Below are 25,000 nucleotides of genomic sequence, written 5' to 3' on the forward strand. Positions count from 1 at the left end.
CTCTCTCTCTCTCTCTCTCTCTCTCTCTCTCTCTCTCTCTCTCTCTCTCTCTCTGTGTCTCTCTCTCTCTCTCTCTCTCTGTGGTTTGTGCATGGTCTCCCCCTTGTGGAGTGTGTGTGTGTGTGTGTGTGTGTGTGTGTGTGTGTGATTCTGCTGGAGTAGGGCAGTATGCTCCTGAGGGCCATCATGTTTATATAGGAAATCTTTGCATACATCTTAATTGCCGTTTTCTCAGAGGATGGTGTCGAAGCAACTGGAGGTGAGGACACACTGAGGTTGTGTTGTTATGTCACCTTTAAGTTGTTGAAGTTATTTCAATGATTGGTGTAATTCCCTTTAGGCCCTCAACACTTCTGTTCATCACTTAAGTCTTAATGTTTTGGTCCGTTAGGGTTTGGAGAGCCAGACAGAGATAAAGATAAGACAGACGGTGTCGGGGTGACCGGGGTTCAGCTGAAGATCAGAGTCTCTCTCTTTGTGTGGAGGAACTTGAACGTTTGAATGTCTGTTCAGCACTTGAGTCTGATTAAAGCAAACAGCTGCCTTGCCACTGAGGTGTGGGGATTGCTGTCTGTGTTGAAGATTCACAATGAATCTCCATATTCATCGCCTCCAATGGTGCAGATACAGATTCTCTCTTTTGGCATTTTCTCTCCAAATTAAGGGGCGAAGAGCTAGAAAGCGACGGCATAGAAATTGAGACACGCCTGTCAGCGCGGTGATTGATACTTTGGTTATGTTTCTCATCGTCTCGTCTTTTTCAAACTAAACAACACTCAAACTGAGAAGAAGTTGGTGTCCAAATCTAACTAACCAAACTAACCTGTGAGATGTCAGCAGCACAATGCTCTGACCTACTTCCTCCCTCAGCCTCCTGAGCTGTGGGAGACCATGCATGCACAGATTTGTCTTCATGTACAGATTTGACCCTGTGCTCTTCAGGAAACCTCTGGATGTTAATGGAATGGTTTAACGAAGGTCAAAGGTTTGGAGAGAGTTGTGGAGAGGTCAAGCAGTACACTTGGCTATTATCTTCTCCCTATATAATGGTTAATGAAAGCACCTTTCTGAAAGCATTGAGCAGTTATTACAGCATAGGAGTGAGATGGAGCTATTTGGGCCAGCAGAGTACGCTACGAAAGTCCGTACATCACAAACCGCAGAATGTTAACAAAACTGGAGACACTCGTTATTTTTGGAGACAGACTTCAGCGGTATTATTGCTAGCAAACAGAGAGTCAGTGTGGTGCCTTATTAACGGTACATTTCATTAAATACTCTAAATACACTCATTGTGTTTAAGTCAAATTGTCAAATCGGAACGTATGAAAGAGTTTTAGCTGACGCTCAGATTCACTTTTGCTAGCAATCATAATGGTGATGCTATGAAAAAAAAAACTTTCATAGGTTATAGACCATAACCTTAACCTAACCTCACCAATTAACCTAACCAGTTAACCGATCCTCTTGCTCGTTTGCTATCTGCAGCTTTCTTCAGAGCAAAGCTTAGAAAGATGTTTTTTTCCTCCATTGATCGCACGGTGGTTGTCTTTGTTCCAGCTGCGTACCCACAGTGTTCAGGAACATCCATGCTGAAGTGCAGCGCCGTTAAACCGAGCGACTTAATTATCAAACGACAGCTGACAGCTCCGTGTCCACTGAGGAAAAGCTCAGTTTTAGATAATGTTCAAAAGTGTCCCTGAAAAACTGTCATTTGTGCTGTTTTCTTCTGCAAACCAAACCTGCTGGCCTTCTGTCTGTTATCTGTCATCAGTCTGTGTCACCCCAGTCCCTCACCTTCAGCCTTCTCTATCACAGCTGTCAAGGATTTATGTCAACTTGTTGTCCCATAAATTTCCATTCCTCCACAATAATCTTGCCCTTCACCAAAAAGGCTGTTTAAGTGATATCTATCCCCCCCATTTATTTAGGCCTCTCTTATATCCTTCCACACATGCATATATGTGACAAGGTCTGGTGAAAAAGTCCTCATGTAGGGGCAAGGTCATCTTTCTGTTAGTTTTTTTTTCAGATTATGAAAGTGCAGATTGTAAACTTTCAAATGACGTGTCATACATTGACATCTGAAAATACCTTCAGGGTCATTTGTTGCGACTTGAGAATTGCTGCCGTCCGTTTTCCCTTTTCACCAGACCGTGTCACGTGTTCAGTAGATGTCTCCTCAGCGCCTGTTAGAAGCCTGTTGTCAGAGGCCCCCTGTGTGCTTCCGAGGGTTTTAAAAGGCGGCACTTTGAAGGGCCTCACATAACCAGGGAGGCTATTGATTAAATATCAGGGTGACGAGGACCCTCGCTGTGCAGTAAGCGGGATATCTGCCATAATTAGCCATCCGGAAAATGCTACAAAGCGTTCCAGCTTGCCTGCTGAACCTGGTCTCTCTCCCTCTCCTGGACGGCCAGCTGTACACATGTCTGTCCCTCCCCAGCTGGTGACTGCCTGTTACCATGGAGCAGCTCAGGGATGACTGGAAACTACGGAGCCCCCCTGGGGTCACATGGTAGAAAAAAAATATTTGATGTGTGAATCCGTTCCCTCGGTTTTGTAATCCGTTCCCTCGGTTTAGTAATTCGTTAGGGTTAGGGTTATGGTTAGGGTTAGGGTTATGGTTAGGGTTAGGGTTAGGGTTAGGGTTAGGGTTAGGGTTAGGGTTAGGGTTAGGCCCTACGAGCCAGAACTAACCCTAACCCTAACCATAACCATAACCATAACCCTAACCATAACCATAACCATAACCATAACGAATTACTAAACCAAGGGAACGGATTCACACATCAAATATTTTTTTTCTACCATGTGACCCCAGGGGGTTCCGTAGGAAACTCTGCCTGGTTTAAAACATTTAAGATGACTTTCAGCTCGGTTGGCAAAAGTACTCATTTGCAAACATCAGTGGCTATCTTTAGGCAATGTATGGTTGGTGTAGCTTAATCTTTTTAGAAGATGACATAGATGTGGATATTTAGAGTAAATCCTCAGGAATGAATACATTGAGGCTCCAAACCGGATTATGTATGGATTACTCTATAGGCGCTAGAAGGAGGGGATTGATGTTAGAGTGTTTTGTAGTTTTACATTTTCTTCGTTTTTCTTAGTTTTCTCCGAACGGTTAAGCGATGTAGTTCACCATTGCCAAACAAGGCAGCTCACAGGCTGTAAAACGTCATAATTGAAATGATTTATAATTTTTTATTAGCCTACTTTTATATATAGCAGCCTATTTTAGGTTGATTGTGATTCATTTAGCCTATTGATTTTAAATGGAAATACCTAGTGAATGCATGATTATTACCGTATTTTGAAATATTGAGGATTTTTATATAATACTGTGTTTTTGATCTTTATAGAACATTCCCTCGCCAATGAGGTGCTGAACACACATCCTCTGATGCAGAGGTAGTTAAGGAGTGTTTGTATGGGATAGTTGAGGCTATGTTTGAGGGAAAGGAGAAACAGGAGATGTCAAAGAAACTCAAGAAAACACCATTATCCAACTGCACTTCGACCAGGAGAACAGAGTATCTTGCGGACGACCTATTAAAGCAATTAACTGATGATATCAAGAACGCACAGTGCATTTCACTCGCTGTGGATCAGTCAATAGACAGCACTGACAAAGCCCAGCTATTATGTGTGTTTGGTCAGATTATGGCCTATTTCAGCAAGGTAAAAGGGAAATTCTGTGAAAACTTATTAGCATACACACACACACACACACACACGCACACACACACACTCACACACACACACACACACACACACACACACACACACACACACACACACACTCACACACACACACACTCACACACACCCCTTGCAACTTTGAGAGTTTTTGTTTGTGCAGATAATTAGTTTGAAGGCAGCAAATGTTTTCTCTGTAGATTCAACAGCCCAGCCAAACTCTTTAATTCTGCCTTCTGGTACTGTTCTGAGAGAGAAGGTGAAACACAAACTCTTCAACAGCCTAACAGCTGCTCCTCAGACTAAACGCCAGGTTCACACGCTTTTTGGAAAGTGAAATATGGTGGAATTAACAGGCAATGATTGAAAGTGATAGACAGTCCTGTTGCCACCCTCTCTACACACCGCCCCATCTCTCCCGCCCCGTGTCTGGCTGCTGTCCAGAGCTGGTTTAAGGCAGACCTGCCTCTCTGCTGTCCAGAGCTGGTTTAAGGCAGACCTGCATGCTGCTGGTCAGAGCTGGTTTAAGGCAGACCTGCATGCTGCTGGTCAGAGCTGGTTTAAGGCAGACCTGCATGCTGGGATGAGGGAGCTAAAGGGGACCCGTGTGGAGTTGATGGTTCAGTCCCTGGTCCTCATCTCCTCCGGAGGTCGTAGGTCACACACTAGGGGGTCGTAGGTCACACACTAGGGCTCATTGGATTACCCGCTGGTCAATATCCAGCTCCATCTGAACCTTTGATGACACAGAGGTTGATCAGATGAATGTGAGTTATTTTGAGCTAGGTTTGCACATTTTGGGGAATATTCGAGAGGTGGAAACTTTTCGTGGGAGTCAATGGGAATATATGGGAATTAATATCATGAATCATATATGTAGGACTTGACAAAGGCTACGGCCGAAACCGTTTTATATTAAACCACATTTTTGCATCTGGAACTAGAGTGTGTGAGGCTTCTACTCCTTTTAATAACATATGGGAATTAACAGAAATATATGCAAATTAATATTAATACGATTTAAATATAATGTTTGCGTTGGATATATTTACCATATCATATGGAGACAGAAACATAAACCTTTTACCTTATCATAAGTAGATAGAATTGCAAGTGATTAATCCTTCCAATAGAAATCAAAACAAATAATAGCTTTAATTAAATGAGTTGACTCTTCACATGGAATAATTTCACAGAACAACAACAAAAAACAAAAAAATGGAATGATCCCCAATGATCCGTCCTAATCCTAATTGACCAGACAGCAGAAAGCAGAAAGCATGCAGCTCTGGGCTCAGACAGTGTAGTAGTGCGGTAGTGCTCAGTAGCATGTCATTAGTGCAAGTAAACATATGTTCAAAAAGCAGATAAGGAAACACCTGGGTACAGCCAACTAGATGGTGACGCACCGTGGATGGAAATGTGTAGTCCTCTCTAACATGGTTGTAGTTTGTTCTATTTTTATGTAACTAGAGATTTAAGTGTTTTATAGTATGCCAAATGTAAAATTGTATAATGTATGATATTGTAATGTTTGATATTTGTAATTTAAAGTATGCTTTATATGTTAAATGTTATTTGTAATCTATGTTTTAAATGTGGACTCCACTAAAAGTAGCTCATGCCTATGGGTATAGCTAATGGGGATCCTTCCAATAAATAAACAAATAAAATGAGTGTGCAAGATCTTGAGAATCAGCTGCACTGTGCATGCAGAGGGTTGCAATTCCATAGAATTCGGGATAGTTTAACCAAAATATATATATACGGTAATATATAATATATATAAGACCTAGAATTACCTCATCTGTGTTCCTAAAGCTAATTGTTTCCAGAAGATCACACAAGTGAGTTTTCTCATCAGTGAAAAGGAAAACAACACGTCTCTAATGATTGTCTTCGCTCATCATTTTGTCACGTTTGGTTCAAAATAAAACTAGTGATTTTTGCTTCTCTCCATGTTGTGGATACAAAAATGATTTTTGCGTTGGTGTAAACATAATCACTGGAGCACTCACTGTTATGGGTCTGTTTCTCATCACTGCCGTTGCCGTGCAACGATCCGAGAGAGTCGGACCGCCGGTAGCTTTGACTTCCGACCTCAGGGAAGGGAATCGGCAAGTTGCATCCGCATCAATCCCTGATTCAGTCTAATCACTGGCTGCTTTCTGCTATTGACCGGCTTTGCCCAACGACCAGCCAATTAGTGAGCCAAAGAGCAGTCGATGGTTCTCTGGGCTGGGTCTGTGTGTGCAGCTTATTTACCCCTGAAAACAGTCTCTTATTTACCCCTGGAAACAGTCTCTTATTTACCCCTGGAAACAGTCTCTTATTTACCCCTGGTACAGTCGACCCCATCCCTCTGCTCGCCTCGAAACGCTGCCTCTGGGCTGGAGTGCTGGGGCTTTAGTGGCTGCCATCGATCTGTGTGTGTGTGTGTGTGTGTGTGTGTGTGTGTGTGTGTGTGTGTGTGTGTGTGTGTGTGTGTGTGATGGGGTGTTAAGTCTGTGATCCTTAGGCTCTGTGACCCTCGGCCTCTCACGCTTAGCTTGCCTGATGATCACAACACAACACACACACACACACACACACACACACACACACACACACACACACAAGAGGCTTGGTTTCATTTTCATTCAAAATGGATTTATTAAAATAACTGTTTATTTATAAATGTTTTGAGAGAAGAAAACCCAGCAGAAGGCTCTCTATTCAGATGCATGATTGAGAAGAATGGTCAAGCTATGTGACCACCACTCCTAACCCTAACCCTATGTGACCACCACTCCTAACCCTAACCCTATGTGACCGCCACTCCTAACCCTAACCCTATGTGACCACCACTCCTAACCCTAACCCTATGTGACCACCACTCCTAACCCTAACCCTATGTGACCACCACTCCTAACCCTAACCCTATGTGACCGCCACTCCTAACCCTAACCCTATGTGACCACCACTCCTAACCCTAACCCTATGTGACCACCACTCCTAACCCTAACCCTATGTGACCACCACTCCTAACCCTAACCCTATGTGACCACCACTCCTAACCCTAACCCTATGTGACCACCACTCCTAACCCTAACCCTATGTGACCACCACTCCTAACCCTAACCCTATGTGACCACCACTCCTAACCCTAACCCTATGTGACCACCACTCCTAACCCTAACCCTATGTGACCACCACTCCTAACCCTAACCCTATGTGACCACCACTCCTAACCCTAACCCTATGTGACCACCACTCCTAACCCTAACCCTATGTGACCACCACTCCTAACCCTAACCCTATGTGACCACCACTCCTAGGCTATGTGACCACCACTCCTAACCCTAACCCTATGTGACCACCACTCCTAGGCTATGTGACCACCACTCCTAGACATATTACTACTAAGCCACTGGACTTGAAATGGCAGAGATTCAAAGAGAGAAGCAAAGAGAAGAACACATGATCATTTCATGCTGCCGTTCCCCATTCCATAAGCCCAGTGCCCGTGCTGTCTGTGTGTACCATCTGCCTGTGTTTTACAGTATTGCTTCTGTTATGCACTGCAGATTGCAGTGGTGATAAACCTCCAAAGAATTCTGCTTCCCTGGCAAGCTTCTCTATGCAATTCCTTTTGTGCTTTAACTGCAGAGCTTCCTTCCCTGGTCGGTCCAGATATAGTCGACAGGAGTTCAAACATTTATGTGAAACCTTTTTCTATTATCTTCCTGTTTCTTACGGAGCCCCGGAGAGCAAAGCCAGACAAGCATTAAAGAAAACAGAAGATGTTTCAAATGAAACCTGAAACCTTTGAAATGCAGAAGGTTTTTCACTGAGAGAAAATAAGAAAATACTGCTTACAGTTTTGTCTGCCTTTTCCCAGACCAACAGCCATTGCAATTGCAGGTCTCTTCTGCCCTGACTAAATAATTATTGCCATGCAAACACAAAAATGTGCACGATCAATATCCTCAATACTAATCTCCAAATAATGTCTCAAGCTTGTTTTTCATCTTTATCTTATCGGGAAGTGGTTCGGCATTGATTACTGGCATTTATCTCTAGGCCAGAAGCATATTTCGAAGTGCTGCCCACTCAAATGAGTTGGCACGCCACTGGAGAATGTTCACAGCCCTGGAATGCCACTCTCTGAGACAAACTACTCTCACCTGTGGCGACTGCTGCATCCTTAAGCATTTTAAGCAGTAATCTTCGAGAGCCTGCCAAGCGTAGAGGCTGATGCAGTATGAACGGGATGGGATGAGGTCACGGTACAGAAGCGGTTTGTTCTTCATCTTTAATGACCTCTCTGAACGCAGACTGAGGTGACTCCCTAACCCAGAATGCACCTGGATTCTGATTTAAACTCCTTGACCCCTTTTAGATCCTTTGGCCGGGGTGTTGTAGATCGAAACAATGTGTTTTCCTTCTGTTATGGAAGCTGGGGGTTGTTCGGTCTCTGAACAGTCCCTCATAGATGTTTGAAGTGTCCATAATGGGGTTTTGGGTGAGAGGATTTTCTCTTGGCGGCCTTGTCATTGATAATGGGATTGATGTTGCCTGCGTGTCAGGAGGTGGATGAATGGTGCCCTGGGCTCACCTCAGGAGACCACCGAGCCTCATGCAGTATTAATAATAGAAATCACATCGTATTTCTACCACTACCTCTGAGTAGAAATCAATTCCTGATCTGTCAGTCAAACGCATCAACCCTCTGACAGAGGGGGTTGTGTGGTGGTTGGTTAATTCCCTCAGCGAGAGAAATACCCACGAAGTATTAAAAGTTCAGGATTCCAAAAATGTTAATCCACTTTCCAAGACTTTTAATTTTTTGGGTTGTGTCGATCGATTTGATATTCAGCAGCCCTTCCCCCAATTCCCATTCTGGTCCAAATGTATATTTTTGCTGCATGAATGAGTTATGCAAGGCATTGTACTACTGCAGTCTTAAATTAGAGTTTTTGTTACAGTTACAAGCTCAGCCTCCACGCACGTTAAACCAAACATGCGTAGCCTTTTTACTAAATGTCAAAACGAAAACTGATGTACTAACAAACAAATACGGTGCATTGTTCGCCTCCTGGAGAAGTGGAAACAAACAAGGGCCTCGCTTGGAAACGTCATTTTCCTTGGTGCCTTCTTCTGCATAGTCATGAATTAATGTATTCTTTTTTATTCATGTCAACCAACATCCCCTCAGATTCTGCCGAGCTAATTATAAGCATGTGTCGCTCTAGGCAGAGATGGATCACTCAAGCATGGGCTTTTACAGCAACAATAATTACCTTTCCTTGTTTTCTCAACATAAATTCCCCGCATCTTACTCGCTGTGTCACTGCACCAAACCTACAGTCTATTTCACCTCTCTTTCTTGCGAAATACATTTAAATCCACAGAACCGGTTTCAACTGGATCTAGTGGTCTCGGTTGAGGGCTGTCAATCCCGTTGTTTTGCCTTGTAGTTTGTGTGTGATGATTATGTGCTTGTCTTTAATCCAATATAAATCAACGACCCATCACTGAAGTTGCTGTGTGTGTGCCACCCCACTTTACTGAACGCATGGCTGTTGATGGAAGCAGGTTTTGGTGTTTGCTGTCAGTTGGGTGACCAGTGTTTCTGTGTCTCTGTGTGTTTTTGTTTTCAGATGATGAAGTTTGCCTGGGACAACTACAAACGCTACGCCTGGGGCAAGAACGAGCTCCGGCCCCTGACCAGGAACGGACACATCGGGAACATGTTCGGTGAGTGACACTTTGTGGCCTAAGGCAAGGCTATATTACAAGGCTACATTACAAGGCTATATTATATCGTGGACGCTTTGGATTTCCTATTCTCCCCTTCAAGAGCAGTCGTACACATGGTAAATGTTAAATGGACTACACTTATATAGCAGCCTTATTCCAAAGCGCTTTACAATGACCTCTCATTCCATCCAATTCACACACACATTCACACACCATGGACAACAGGTCCAGTGTCTTACCCAAGGACACCTCAACACGTGGCAAGCCGGGGATCGAATAGACGCCGGCTCTACCTCCTGAGCCACAGCCGCCCGTATACATACTGTACTGTACAGTACTGCACACTAGTTGGTAGATCATACAGTAGCACCCACGCAGTTAGCAGCTCACTGGTCCTCTACCACTCTCCAATCTAACTGTCAACAGATGTCGGGACATTGCTTTAGTAAGCCTTTGTTTGGTTGTCAGGTGTGACATTTGGCGAGGGCCTGATACACCTGACTAGCGATGAGGGCCAACTCATCTCACACCTGTCGGTGTCGGAAAAAGGCTGCTGCCAGAATCGTCCCTGTTCCAGACAGCCTTTACACCGTGGCATGGTGTGTGCACTAATTAAACATGGTTGTAGACATGCTTGTAGACATGGTTCTAGAAGGCTCCTCAGGTCCCCTGTGGTACGCCATATATCTGTCCGTTCCCACGCTGTGGAGCGAGCCGCAAATCCTGTGATAAATCTGTTAATAAAAGAGGGATCATATTTTCTAATGAGGTTTGGGTGGGCTCTGTCGTCGACACGTCGTAATTTCCTCTCCATAACTTAATCTTTGGGGATTCTGAGTGATTGAACCGATCATGCTGTTGTTGACTGTTTTGTGGAGTTTGTTCTGATCTTTGTTTGATCTATTGATCTGATGCCCGTGGTCAGGTCAGGTGTAGACGAAAGAGAGCATGATAGAGCAGAGGCGTAGCGTTAGCGTAGCGTAGAGGAAGGTTTTCCGGGTCCTGTCGGATTCGGGCTTCTAAAACTTCAAACTCTAAAATAATAATAATAATAATAATAATGATCCGTTGTGGAACTCCTAAAAAGTAATGTTTTCACAGGGATTTTTAATCAGAGCTGCACGACATAATGTTACTGTTCGCTTTCAAATGTAGAAATAATACAGGCAGCAAGTGGAGGCCAGGGGTCACCCAACTCCTGCTGCTCGTAACCACCGTGTTTATCAGTTAATTGCTGCCTTTATCTGACTCGGGCAATTAGCCTCTGTGAATTATCCCCCCCCCCTATACAGATCTGCAGATACGGAGATAACCACTGCACGGAAATCAGCAAATCAGCTCCTTCTTTCAAGTCCTGGGTGAGAGAGAACAGCTTACTTCCACCCAATATAGTTAATATAGTTAATCCTATAAGCAAATCTCGCACGGTTTTTCCTTCCTTCTCCACCCTCTGTTTGCTAATGCCATGTAACATCTGGGCGGAGCAGCGAGAGCCCTGTGCTGTGCGGTGACTGTCACACTGCGAGGGGCCGTGGAGGAAGCCAGGTATGAAATTGGATACTGTGTTCTTTAATTTAATCCTGTGAGTAAACAGAGATGTGGCGGAGATCGCATCGGCGGTGAGTCTACTCGTCAGAAGCATGTCAATGTGCTGAAAGTCACCGGAACATTCCCTCCTGCTCCACACTCAGAATCAAAGCCCCTGAACACAGAAGACAGAAACATCTGCTGTTTCCTTCTCTCTCTTTCTGTCTCTCTCCTCCTCGATCCATCACTTTCTCTCTCTTCTCTCCCTTCCACTCTCTCCTTGTGGCAGAGATCCAACCGTTTTCCTTTCTCTTATTCTGGCCACCGAAGATGACTGTTGAAGGTCATCTCTTCAGGTCTTGATATTGTTTTCTTGTTTCTGTTCAAGCACAAACATTTTCCTTTAACAGGCTGAGAATGTTTCACGGAAAGTGTTACTTGTGCCGACGGCGGAGGGTTGCAATGATGGTCAAACAAATAAGAGAAAATGGTGAAGTGTTTACTTAGAAATGCTGGCACATTAGAAATGTTAAGTCAAGTGCTAAAGGCTACGTGTGTGTGTGTGTGTGTGTGTGTGTGTGTGTGTGTGTGTGTGTGTGTGTGTGTGTGTGGGTGGGTGTGTGGGTGGGTGTGTGGGTGGGTGGTTGAGTGTGTGCTTACGTGTGTGTGGGTGTGTGTGGGTGTGTGTGTGGGTGTGTGTGTGTGTGTGAGGTCAGGTATCATATAAGTCTAACAGTCAGTCAGCCATGTTTATCGGTTCACACTTTCAAGTCACGTTTCTTTGTGTCCAAGCTTCAGACAGTCTTTTTTTCAGTCACGTTCCATTGTGACATAAATCCATTCTTTCATTCAGCGCTTTAGAAGGAAGGCTGTCATTCAGACACGGCTAGTTGGCTAAACACGTCTTATATACATGTGCCACGGATGGATGCGAAGAGTAATGACCTGCCAAGTACAATTAATGACTGTCGTTGACAAACTCATGCACGACACACTGAATATGGATCTGGGACAGAGTTCTAATCACTAATGAAAGACTGACTTCTGCTTTAATATAGCATTGGATACGCTAATCGTCAATCATGTATTTTGCTTGGTTGAAGAAATTGAAGGAACATATACAGTATGATTGATGTTACAGTATGTCATGTTAGCAATTAGCCAATGCAATGTTTTAATGAATGAATGAATGAATGAATGAATGAATGAATGAATGAATGAATGAATGAATGAATGGTCTTTATTGTCATTGCTACAGTACAGGTACCTAACAACGAAATTTAGGAGGGGTGGCTCCCATGGTGCTAGGAAAGAAAAAAAAAAAAAAGAAGGGAAAGGAGCTGGTTTACATAAATAAAGGCTATGTACACTATGTAATGTGAACATGTATTCATAAGAACTGTATGTAGGGTATTAATATTTAGTTAACAAATAGACCAACTGCCTTTCCCCAATCATATGCATTACTGGCATCACGCATTGCAATATTTAACCAGATAGAAATTGTGCTTTCTTGCTCTGGTGGCTCGGAAAAACTGAGATTCAAGGATGAAGCGACAGCATAACGCATGAGAGCGTTTCTTACGGGTCGCTCAGCTCAGAGCTCAGCCAACTTTTGGCACGATACCCCGGCAAAGTTCCTCACTATTTCTTTCAGCGAAGTTGGAAAACGCCTATAGCTTTCACAGATAATGAACGACGTTCGACTGCTATCGTGTGGCTTATCTCTCTCAAACTTTCTTTTAACCCTACTTCTGTCTTGTTTTCCTGTCCTTAGCGCCCTGTCCTCTATTCCTCATTCCCTCTTTTTCTTTCTCTCTCTTTTTTTTGTGTGTGCTTAGTGTCTACATCAGTTTATCTCTCTATGTATCTCTTGCAACCTTTGTGCTTCTCTCATCATAGTAGGTCAGGGCACTCGGTTGTTCTCCGAATTCTCCGAACAGGTACAGCTGGACTCTCCTGGCACACAGAGCAGGCTGCACAGGGAATCAGGGCTTGTGATTTTTTTTTTGTCTCCCCACCGTTGCACATCATTACAGAGAGAGAGAGCTGATTGACAGGAAGGGTTGGCAAGGACAACAAGGAGATCCAGTAAACCGCCACTGCATTCCGAGTGAGGAAGCAGATATAGCCTTGAGCAAAGGATAATGGGGCGGCTTTCGGAGTGTCAGAGAATCCGATACTTTAGGCCAGGAGAAGGCAGAAGGCTCTATCTATAGATGTGAGGAGACGTGGGGAGGGTGGGAAAGGGAACATCAAGACATTTAGGGACACTCGTTAGCTGTGAGAGAGTTTTCCAGCCAAAGCACTTAAGCGCATTGAATAATTTGAGCGTTTGGTGCTCCCGAGCTCTCGCTGGTGCCCTAGTTTTTATGATAGGGAGTGTTTACTAAAAATATCTTGTGACGTTCATCTCCTCCGAACAAAGTGTCAACATCAGGCAGGTGCCCTTTGGCTTTGTCGTCTCTGCTAGAAGGATAATGTAAGGGAATGCACTGGAGGTCCATCAAGGAAAGCTGTTGGTTATAAACTCTCAGTCCTATACTGTCTGCCTGTGTCCCCATTGCAGACATAGCAAAGTGAAGATTAGCACCGGAGGAAACACACTGTTATAAAGATAGCACATAGCAAAGATCAGCAAAGGAAAGATAAGAACTGGAAGACATTTCTATAAATAAAAAAAACAAAAAAACTCTGAATACTTTTTTCTGTTTCATTTTAAGGCTACAGTGATGAAACAGTGATACACATTCTGCTTAAAGAAGTACGTAGTCTGTTAAGGTTTGTTGCTCCGTACCGCCTATTCTCCCTCACAGCGCTTCACTCACATTCAGAGCCCAATAACTCAAAGTAAATGGTGTCGGACAGTGAGATTGTTCCCTTTGTTCAACCTCTATCACTGGAGCCAAACAAACAAGACTGAGAACCCTCTGCTTTCAAAGGGAAGGTACCAATTCACCACCACTCCATTGTGAACGAGCCAGGGCCTGAGAGTGTTGGACGGGCTCCAGGACCGTTTCTCTCTCTCTTTGTGCTTCTGGTCTGGGAAGAGGCCGGAGAGGAGGGTATATCTTTCATGTCGACCCCCGTCTGCCCATCATGTGTCCTTGTCCTTGTCACCAACGAGGGGGGGCACATAAATGGGGGAAGGAAGGGAACGTGCAGGCTGACTTTCAAACACCCTTCGCAAATCTCAGCCTCCTGGAAGGAATGGGATTACGCAGGTTCCAGGAATGGTCGGCAGAAAGCTTCTCTCTGGGTAAACTACTCAAAGGCTTCAGCAGCAGTCGTTCAAATCCAGGACTTAAATCCTCCCTTTGTGTCTTTGTTTACTAAGGCTCAAAGGTTAGAGAAATGCTCACCAAAGTTAAGTCTGAGTTTGGTTAGAGGTTGTAACAAAATGGCCGACTGTATATTGCAATTCATCTGCTGTTTGCTTCTCTCTGGGAGTGTGTGAAGTATCTACAGAAGGTACGGCACTGGGTGATGAGGATTTTTATCATGGCATCATAAATAATTTTATTTACAAAAAATGAACTGAAATATACAACAACAATCTCTTTTACCTACTGTAATGGGAGGGTATTTTATTTTAAAAGCTCTCTTTTCACAAAGTCTATTAGAGGATGACGTTACGTAACGCTTGGTGGATTTAAAGTCAACAGTGCGTGTAAAGGATTCACTCGATGCCCTCTATGAGAGCTGTTTAGCCAACTGAAAAAAATAAATCACCAGGTGAGTTTAGATGGAGATGTGCTTTTTAATAGTTTACTGCTCATTGCCTCTCAACGTTTTTTTTTAAAAGGTACCAAGGATTTATTTCGCAGCCTCTTTTTCCATCTTGCCCGCTTTTCAAAAATGATGCTTCGGTGTTGGATGGATTTACTTCAGAAATAGTTTTAACTAGACTAACCTATTTTGGTTTCTCTTATAAAACGAATGCTTACTCTATCACTCCCTCCTCCTCAGCTCTCCACTGCGACGCTCACCACCCCTGAGCCTTAATAGCAGATGAAAGAGATGTTCATCCACTGTGAGTGATGTCATTACCACAACTTTCATATGTGGGCCACTCATTTAAGCACACACTTGCATTATGTAGACCTCAAACCCAAACCAGATGCTGAGGCCATAACTGTGCTGAAGAACATTAGAACATTACATTAGCAGCCACAGCTTCCCTCTGCCCCGGGCTTTCTGTCCTGTCACAATGGATGTCGTACGGCTGCTAGAGGGATTGTCTACTGGCGGGTTTTTGGGCAGTTCTCTTTCCTTTCTCTCTCTTTCTCTCTCTTTCTCTCTCTTTCTCTCTCTTTCTCTCTCTTTCTCTCTCTTTCTCTCTCTTTCTCTCTCTTTCTCTTTCCCTGCTCATAAAACGACAGAGGAGCTCCTATTCTCCTCCTCAGCAGGAGGCGTTGCAATTTCCTCTGCCCTTTATCTCATCGCTGTTGTGTCCTTTCTTCATCCCCACCTCTGTACACCTCTCCTCCTCCACCCCTCCTCTCCTCCACCCCCCCTCCTCTCCTCCACCCCTCCTCCTCTCCTCCACCCCTCCTCCTCTCCTCTTTTTCACCCTAACCCTCTCGAGATGCAATTAAAGAGCACCAGGTCCCAGGTTTTTCGCTGAGAGTCGTCGGAGAGGAGAATGCAAATTGGGCGACACAGGCCGACCCCGCCAACCTCTCTCCTCACAGTGGAGTCCGGGGACCGTTTAAGACTGGAAGTGTTTATTGAAAAAGCCCATTAGCACTTCAAATAATGTAGAAACAGCACAACTCCTGTGTGGGGAGAGCGTGTGGAGGCGCAATTACATCGATCGATGCGCCCAGATTATTATTAGATTAAGTTGAGGTTATCTATTTCTGAGCGAAAACGCCTTCTAGGGAGGTGGAGTTAGAGTGGAAGGAGCGCGGTCGGGGGGGGGGGGGTCCCTTCTCTCTGGATCCTGAGGATTAGCAGCTCTGGCCAGGAGGGTAGAAGAGGACATGAGAAGAAGAAGAAGAAGAAAACAAGGAAGCAAAGAGAGGGAGGATATTCGAACGGCAGTCTTCTTCGTGAATAAACCCATACAGTATGGGAGCACACACACACACACACACACACACACACACACACACACACGCACACACACACACACACACACACTGGTACTGAATGGCACTCAGCGTGCGAGGCAACCTTGAGACACCCTCATTCGCAGTCCTCCCCTTTCTGTTATCCAGAGAACATTTTTATTAAAGGTGAACTGGTGAACTGGGATTCTCTCTCTATTATTGCCTCTCTCTCTCTCTCTCTGCTGCCCCCACCTTACACACTCAGGCACACAGTTCTCTCCCACTATGCAATTATGTCCCAGAGTGCTTTGTGTCTGGTCTCGGGGGGAGCGTTAGTAGGTGAAGGTTCCAGCCGGGGGGGGGGGGGGGCTAAATGAGTTTGGGGGACCTTTTCATTTGGGGTTAAACTAAGGGCTACGCAAATGCAGCCTCTCCCTGACTGTCGTATTATACGGTCAAGTGGAGTGAAGGGGCAGCCCCACCCACCACCACCCACTCCCCCATCATCCCATGGTCTCTGTTATGGAGACATACCATACCAATATATCATTATCTCCATAGCGACAGTACCAGGTGACAAATCACTTTTTCCTGCCCATACACTCCCAAGAGGCCCGGTCCCAACCCACTATTCAATATTCTATGTTTGATGTTTAACCAATAAGGCTTTTCCACTTACAGCTTGCCAGCAAATCATCTTAATTGTGGGCAATAATGCGTATTAATAATACATATCGTCATGGGATCATATGATTCATACACACACACACACACACGCACTCACGCACGCACGCACGCACGCACACACACACACACACACACACACACACACACACACACACACACACGTTTAGTACACTCACTGAACACTTTATTAGAAACACCTGTACACCTTCTCATTCATTCAGGTGGTGTAATGGTGTGATGGTCGTGTAATGGTGAGGGGAATGTTTTCTTGGCACACTTTGGGCCCGTTAATACCAATCAATCATTGCTTGAATGCCACAGAGTGTTGTTGTTGACCGTGTGCATCCCTTCATGGCCATATTGTACCTATCTTCTAATGGCTACTTCCAGCATGATAATGTAACATGTCACAAGCAAAAGTCGTCTCAAACTGGTTTTATGAACATGACAATGAGTTCAATGTTCTTCAGTGGCCTTCCCAGTCACCGGATCTGAATCCAATAGAACACCTTTGGGATGTGGTAGATTGGTGGTTGATCCAAAGCTAGAAATATAGTTTTTTTGCGTGATGCAATCAAGTCATCATAGGTCATGGACCAGAATCTCAAAGGAATGTTTCCATCCAATCATCAATGCCACAAAGAATTGAGGCTGTTTTGAGAGCAAAGGGAGGCCCTACCCAGTATTAGTATAGTGTTCGCTGAGTCTATAGCATTTTACTAAAGCAATAAATGCATATTTCAGATTTTACAGCTTTGAGCATGGCACCTTATTTGGTCATATTTTACTGCAGACAGACCATCTGTTGAATAGGCTTCTGCCACCTGTTTCACTTACTGTCTGAATATCGCATTCATTCCAAGAAGGAAAGCTGTGCAGTAAACATGTATGTTGGCATTATATTATATGAATATGAAAGCATACTGTTTCTCTATTTCAGGGATAACGGACATTAGTGTTCCAAGTGCTGTGAAAATGGGAGTTATAGATTACATAAATTGCGAAGCTACCAACGATTCTGAGAATACATTGATATTCTCCACTTCCCAGCTATGATGATAAATGCAAGACTGAGTGGTATGGTGGAGCATGAAGCAGCGGCGTGTCTAGAGTAGGCTTACATAATGTACCTGGCTGAGGAAGAGGTAGAGGTAGGTAAGAATCCCGTCAGCGAGTCTTTTGATGGCGCGCTCTGGGAGACGACCACCTGTCACAACAGGTTTCTTGCTGCATGGGAAGACAGCCCAGGCTGCAGAGCTCTGTTTCTGCTGGTGCATAGCTCTGTTTCTGTTCCTGCTGGCGCATAGCTCTGTTTCTGTTTCTGCTGGTGCATAGCTCTGTTTCTGCTGGTGCATAGCTCTGCTTCTGTTTCTGCTGGTGCATAGCTCTGTTTCTGCTGGTGCAGAGCTCTGTTTCTGTTTCTGCTGGTGCAGAGCTCTGTTTCTGCTGGTGCACAGCTCTGCTTCTGTTTCTGCTGGTGCAGAGCTCTGCTTCTGTTTCTGCTGGTGCATAGCTCTGTTTCTGCTGGTGCAGAGCTCTGTTTCTGTTTCTGCTGGTGCAGAGCTCTGTTTCTGCTGGTGCACAGCTCTGCTTCTGTTTCTGCTGGTGCAGAGCTCTGTTTCTGTTTCTGCTGGTGCATAGCTCTGCTTCTGCTGGCACTGGCACTGGAGCAAAGTCAACATCCAGGAGCTTACTGGGCCCATACAGTCTCCCACTGCTCCAGCACAGCATCACTGGGCTCTGCACCCAGCCAGCTCCCACCTGGCTAGCAGAGGGAACTAGCTGAGTAAGCTAGCGATTGTGTAGGTTGTGGAGTAGGTAGAGAAAGCCAACAGATATAGCTAGCTGATGGAGCGAGCTAATAAAGAGAGCTAGGGTAAGAGAGAGCAATGTCTCCTCCAGAATGTTTCTTCATGATGTAACTCAGAATGTTTTTCAACAGGAGCTGAGGGGTTCGATTTAGGGGAGGCTGGTGGAGGTAGAATTCGGAGGACGGGCTCATTGTAATGAACGGAATGAGGAATGGTGTCAAACGTACGAGAACACATGTTTGATACCATGTTTGATACCATTCCTCTTGTTGTTCCGTCCATTACAATGAGAGGACGGTGGTTGGTCATGTCTCTCTCTCTCTCCTGCCTCTACTGTGACTAAATTACCTTCCAACAATGCAGTGAAGAGAGTGGGGCGAAAAGCGTGGGCGAAACCGGACGTCTTTAATAAAACATCACTACCACGTTTCTCTGTCCTCTCTTTGGATTAAAACCAACAAATAAACTAAACCCCCACACTCAGCATGAGTGCATCATCCAGCCTCTCCATGAGGATTACAAGATAATGAAAAACATCGCAGAATGTAGCTATGACAAACTGCAGGAGGATTAAGAGGGATTGTGATGCGTTCAATGGCGATGACTCAAATGGTGACGTACGTACGGAGGGGGAGGTAGGGACAGAGAGGGAGGGGGAGGTATGGGAGGGGGAGGTAAGGACAGAGAGGGAGGGGGAGGGAGGGGGAGGTATGGACAGAGAGGGAGGGGGAGGTATGGACAGAGAGGGAGGGGGGGGGGAGGGGGAGGTATGGAGGGAGAGGGAGGGGGAGGTATGGACAGGGAGGGAGGGGGAGGTATGGAGGGAGAGGGAGGGGGAGGTATGGACAGAGAGGGAGGGGGAGGTATGGACAGAGAGGGAGGGGGAGGTATGGAGGGAGAGGGAGGGGGAGGTATGGACAGAGAGGGAGGGGGAGGGATGGACAGAGAGGGAGGGGGAGGGATGGACAGAGAGGGAGGGGGAGGTATGGACAGAGAGGGAGGGGGAGGTATGGAGGGAGAGGGAGGGGGAGGTATGGAGGGAGAGGGAGGGGGAGGTATGGAGGGAGAGGGAGGGGGAGGTATGGACAGAGAGGGAGGGGGAGGTATGGAGGGAGAGGGAGGGGGAGGTATGGACAGAGAGGGAGGGGGAGGTATGGAGGGAGAGGGAGGGGGAGGTATGGAGGGAGAGGGAGGGGGAGGTATGGAGGGAGAGGGAGGGGGAGGTATGGACAGAGAGGGAGGGGGAGGTATGGAGGGAGAGGGAGGGGGAGGTATGGAGGGAGAGGGAGGGGGAGGTATGGACAGAGAGGGAGGGGGAGGTATGGACAGAGAGGGAGGGGGAGGTATGGACAGAGAGGGAGGGGGAGGTAAGGACAGAGAGGGAGGGGGAGGTATGGAGGGAGGGGGAGGGGGAGGTATGGACAGAGAGGGAGGGGGAGGTATGGAGGGAGAGGGAGGGGGAGGTATGGACAGAGAGGGAGGGGGAGGTATGGACAGAGAGGGAGGGGGAGGTATGGACAGAGAGGGAGGGGGAGGTATGGAGGGAGAGGGAGGGGGAGGTATGGAGGGAGAGGGAGGGGGAGGTATGGAGGGAGGGGGAGGTATGGAGGGAGAGGGAGGGGGAGGTATGGACAGAGGGGGAGGGGGAGGTATGGACAGAGAGGGAGGGGGAGGTATGGACAGAGAGGGAGGGGGAGGTATGGACAGAGAGGGAGGGGGAGGTATGGACAGAGAGGGAGGGGGAGGTATGGACAGAGGGGGAGGGGGAGGTATGGACAGAGGGGGAGGGGGAGGTATGGACAGAGAGGGAGGGGGAGGTATGGACAGAGAGGGAGGGGGAGGTATGGAGGGAGAGGGAGGGGGAGGTATGGAGGGAGAGGGAGGGGGAGGTATGGACAGGGAGGGAGGGGGAGGTATGGACAGAGAGGGAGGGGGAGGGAGGGGGAGGTATGGACAGAGAGGGAGGGGGAGGTATGGAGGGAGAGGGAGGGGGAGGTATGGACAGAGAGGGAGGGGGAGGTATGGAGGGAGAGGGAGGGGGAGGTATGGACAGAGAGGGAGGGGGAGGTATGGACAGAGGGGGAGGGGGAGGTATGGAGGGAGAGGGAGGGGGAGGTATGGACAGAGAGGGAGGGGGAGGTATGGAGGGAGAGGGAGGGGGAGGTATGGACAGAGGGGGAGGGGGAGGTATGGACAGAGAGGGAGGGGGAGGTATGGAGGGAGAGGGAGGGGGAGGTATGGAGGGAGGGGGAGGTATGGAGGGAGAGGGAGGGGGAGGTATGGACAGAGAGGGAGGGGGAGGTATGGACAGAGAGGGAGGGGGAGGTATGGACAGAGAGGGAGGGAGGGGTCAAGGGTCAAGGATCAAAGGTCGCTCTCAACTCTTATCACATCTGTATGTCTCTTCTGATCCACTCAGTGACCTCATGACCCCACTGAGTCCACTGAGTTCATGTCAATATAAGTAAGAGCTTGTCGTCACAAATGACCCCCCCCCCCCCCCTCCGCCCCCCGATAATGGCTTTTCTGTGGCGACCTGAGTGGGAGATGTGGCTGCTGTGTGCTGCTGTGTAGTAATCAGCGTATGGCAGTTTAATCACAAGCGTCACTGCTGGCCAAGCCTTTAAGCTCATGGTCGCATTAAGAAGCAGCTTTTGGTTCATTCACATTTTGTCACTATTTATACCCCCGTCCTGCTCACTACCGCCTGTGACTCTACTGCGTCCTCCCAAGAATGATCCCATTTTTTCCCGCTGCGTCATTCGTTTATGAATCAGTCCACTATTCTTCCTCGCAGTACGGTTTCTGCCTGGAATAGAGTGGAGTGGAGCGCTTTGTGTTCACGTGTTCCTATTACTTTTTATGTTCAGTTACTGTACGCCGAAGTCGCCTTTTGAAGAGGGAGGAATACAGGCCCAATAGCACTAAAGAGCTGTACGTTTATCTTCAGACAGTTATAGACCAGATGACGTATCACTCTACATAACAGTGGCCATAGAGGACCTAGTGGTGCTAGGCTGGCAAAAACATGAGGCTTTAGTCATTTTAGTCGCTAACTTTATCATAACAACATCTCTCTCCCTCCCTCCTCTAGCACAGTGCTGCATGTGTATGTGAGTGAGTGTGTGAGAGTGTGTGTGTGTGCTGCGTGTGTATGTGTGAGTGTGTGTGTGTGTGTGTGAGTGTGAGTGTGTGTGTGTGTGTGTGTGTGTGTGTGTGTGTGTGTGTATGTGTGAGTGTGTGTGTGCTGCGTGTGTATGTGTGAGTGTATGTGTGAGTGTGTATGTGAGTGAGTGTATGTGTGAGTGTGTGTGAGTGTGTATGTGTGTGTGTGCTGTGTGTGAGTGTATGTGTGAGTGAGTGTGTGTGTGTGTGTGTGTGTGTGTGTGTGTGCTGTGTGTATGTGTATGTGTGAGTGAGTGTGTGAGAGAGTGTGTGTGTGTGCTGCGTGTGTATGTGTGAGTGTATGTGTGAGTGTGTGTGTGTGTGTGTGTGCTGTGTGTGTGTGTGTGTGTGTGTGTGTGTGTGTGTGTGTGTGTGTGTGTGCTGTGTGTATGTGTGAGTGTATGTGTGAGTGAGTGAGCGTTCCAGCCTCTCCCTCTTGTGTGCTTTCACACTTGAGGAGAAAAATAAAATAAAATTGCATTTAGGTCAAAGCAGCACCACACAAGTGCTTAGACAAAGCCTGTATATGTAGAGGATTTGTTCCTCAAGTACATTCAGTTCACACCCCTCGTAATCACTGTCACATTCAAACAGTAAGGTCAAAAGTTTGGTCCTCTCACACAAGCACACTGAATGAGTGGCCGTCTCCTACAAATCCGTTTACACTTCATCTTCTGAAACAACGCCGGTAAACAACTCTGGTAACGCCGTGTTCTCATTATAAAATCTTCACAGGCTGGATTTTCACAGTATTCACACAGCAGTTCCCCTCCCTAGTCCTCGCCCATTAACAGCCCACACAGCACAAATCTCTTTTGTTACTGTGGTGACCATCGTGAAAGGCGCTCACTGAATAATAGCTGCTATTCTAGCACTTCAGCCTGGGCGAAACTCTCCTTAACTCCTTAAAGAAATAAGAAAATATGCCATTTAGCTGGACACTTTTATCCAAAGCGACTTACTTTGCAGTGAGTGCGTACATTTTTCAGTATATATATATGGTCTCAGCGGGAATCAAACCCGCAACCTAAGCTGTTGTTAACGCAATGCTCTCGCAATCAACTGAGCCACACAGGACCACTTCCTGCATCACTCGTCCTCCGGAACCGATAAGCATCACTCGTCATGCTCCACCTGACTCCACCTGCACTGTGGATGCAGAGAAAAGACTTCCCTTGGTCGCCTGGTCAGGTGTGGATCGGCCAGCCAGGTGAGACTCAGCCTGGTGGAGTGTGGCTGGGTAGTGGATATGGGTAGTGGATATGGGTAGTGGTGTGGCTGGGTAGGGGATGGTAGTATGACGCTCCGTCTCCGGGTGTGGAGAGGAAAAGGAATGAATAAATAAAAGGCGTGAAATGAATGCTGCCTTCTGTTGGTGTCTCTCTGCCGGAGGGGTCAGGAGAACTTTCACACGACCATGACAGTCTGGGACTCACTTCAGAGAGAGGGGGGGAACAGGGGTAATGGTGCCAACAGCCCCTGGTGCTTCTGGAGCGACAAAGAAGAGAGAGAGGTTGAGAGAGAGAGAGAGAGAGAGGTTGAGAGAGAGAGAGAGAGAGAGAGAGAGAATGAGGGGAGGGGGGGAGAGAGAGAAAGCAAAGCATAGGGAAATAGAGTGAACAAATTCAGTTTTTAATTAATGAATTTAAGTTATGAATGAGCCCGATGGGGAAGGCTTGTTAGGTGAATGTGCCCGATGGGGAAGGCTTGTTATGAATGTGCCCGATGGGGGAAGGCTTGTTAGGTGGACGAAGGTTGTTAGGATGAGTGAAGCATTTCAAAAATACCATAACATTCTTTGGACATGTATTTGAATATGTATTTGAATACCCCCCACCTCCCTATCTCTGGGCTGTTGTTTGTCTGTGTGTTCTGGTGTGTCTGTGTGTCTGTGTGTCTGTGTGTCTGTGTGTCTGTGTGTCTGTGTGTCTGTGTGTCTGTGTGTCTGTGTGTACTGGTGTGTCTGTGTGTCTGTGTGTCTGTGTGTCTGTGTGTACTGGTGTGTCTGTGTGTCTGTGTGTCTGTGTGTCTGTGTGTACTGATGTGATGCACTAATGACGCAGAGCGACGGGTCTTTTAAGACGGTGTTTTAATTCCACCAGGTGACGGGTCACGGCTCTCCATCAACAGGTGGGCCAGGTTATTCAAACCCTCTGTAATTGGCCAGGACTAACAGGACTAACATTACTCAGGTGGCAGAGCGCAGGCAGATGAGATGCAGCCCAGCTGACAGGGAGGCTGGTCCGGTCCGGTCTGGTGAACCTCCGAGAGGAAGGAGGGAAGACGGAGGAGGGAGATTTATACCTCCTCTACACCTGCTTACTGCCGGAGCCCCCAGGCAGAATAATCAATGTTCTCCTCCTCGTCTCGCCCGTTTCCATTTCTCCGCCTCGCTCCTGTCAATTACTGAGCAAGTTGCACAGTTTTCTCTCTTGTGTAGTACTTCAGTTTGTCCCTCTAACTTTACAGAGGTACAGTAGTTGAATTATCGGGTTACGATACCATGTGATACAGCTCTGTATTAACAGACCGATCACGGCACACAGCGTTGGTTGTTGTCACCTTTAATCAGGTTTGAGGAGTTGATGCATAGAATCCTCCCACCTACAGTGCCTACACACTGTCCATTGATGGAGTTGAGAGTGGGGTGGGGTGGGGTTGGGGTGTGTGGGATGGGGGTTGTAGTTCGATACCCAGTGTGGAGTCTGTGATCTCGTTAGAGATGTTGTCATTTCAGACAGGGCTGTAGTCTCACTGGTCCCACAGTGGCAGATTAGATAACCTCAATTAGACTGGTCTGTCTGTGACTGCGTGATTGCAGCATGATTCCACCCTCTCTAAGTGTGTCTGATTCTTGCGTGTTTGTTTATGCACGGGTGATTGTATGGGTGATTGCGTGTGATTGCGTGTGTGTGTGTGTGTGTGTGTGTGTGTGTGTGTGATTGCGTGTGTGTGTGTGTGTGTGTGTTGAATGTTTTACTGCATCCGTCCGTCTTATCTGTTGTGTTTTTCGATGTTATTACATTCAAATCTTTTTGATATGCAGAGAAATAACACAATGAGTTATTCATTTTTCAATTTTCGAGAAAAAAGAATCCGTCGAGTTCGAAGCCAATTTAATGTGCAGACGGCTTAAAGTCAATTTGTTTGGACAAACGCGCCCGAAAAAGAAAACCCCCGGATAAGGACGGCAATTAAAATCAGCGCAGCACATTAAAGCCTCCTGCATCAAAACATTCATTAGGGTGCTGAGGATGTAAATGAGACGCCGGCGCTAGGCTACGCTGAGCCTCAGTGAGTATCTTCGTATCG

General features: G+C 46.6%; 2 protein-coding genes across 3 annotated transcripts in view; one reads left to right on the forward strand and one right to left on the reverse strand.

The window, feature by feature from the left end:
- The window catches only part of LOC308166216 (death-associated protein kinase 2-like), a gene marked incomplete at its 3' end in the record, with an annotated part of 351,334 nt that overhangs the window by 257,413 nt on the left and 68,921 nt on the right, over positions 1-25,000 (reverse strand). The window lies entirely within an intron of this gene.
- Positions 1-25,000, forward strand: part of LOC308166461 (mannosyl-oligosaccharide 1,2-alpha-mannosidase IA) — a 178,443-nt gene that overhangs the window by 66,216 nt on the left and 87,227 nt on the right. For both annotated transcript variants that reach the window (XM_080540777.1, XM_080540778.1), the window contains exon 2: positions 9,345-9,441. In XM_080540777.1, coding sequence (XP_080396903.1) covers positions 9,345-9,441 — 97 coding nt within the window. The remainder of the gene's footprint in view (positions 1-9,344; positions 9,442-25,000) is intronic.

Source organism: Nansenia antarctica (assembly GCF_963989245.1).
Source record: "Nansenia antarctica genome assembly, chromosome: 10".
NCBI classification, from domain to species: Eukaryota; Metazoa; Chordata; class Actinopteri; order Argentiniformes; family Microstomatidae; genus Nansenia; species Nansenia antarctica.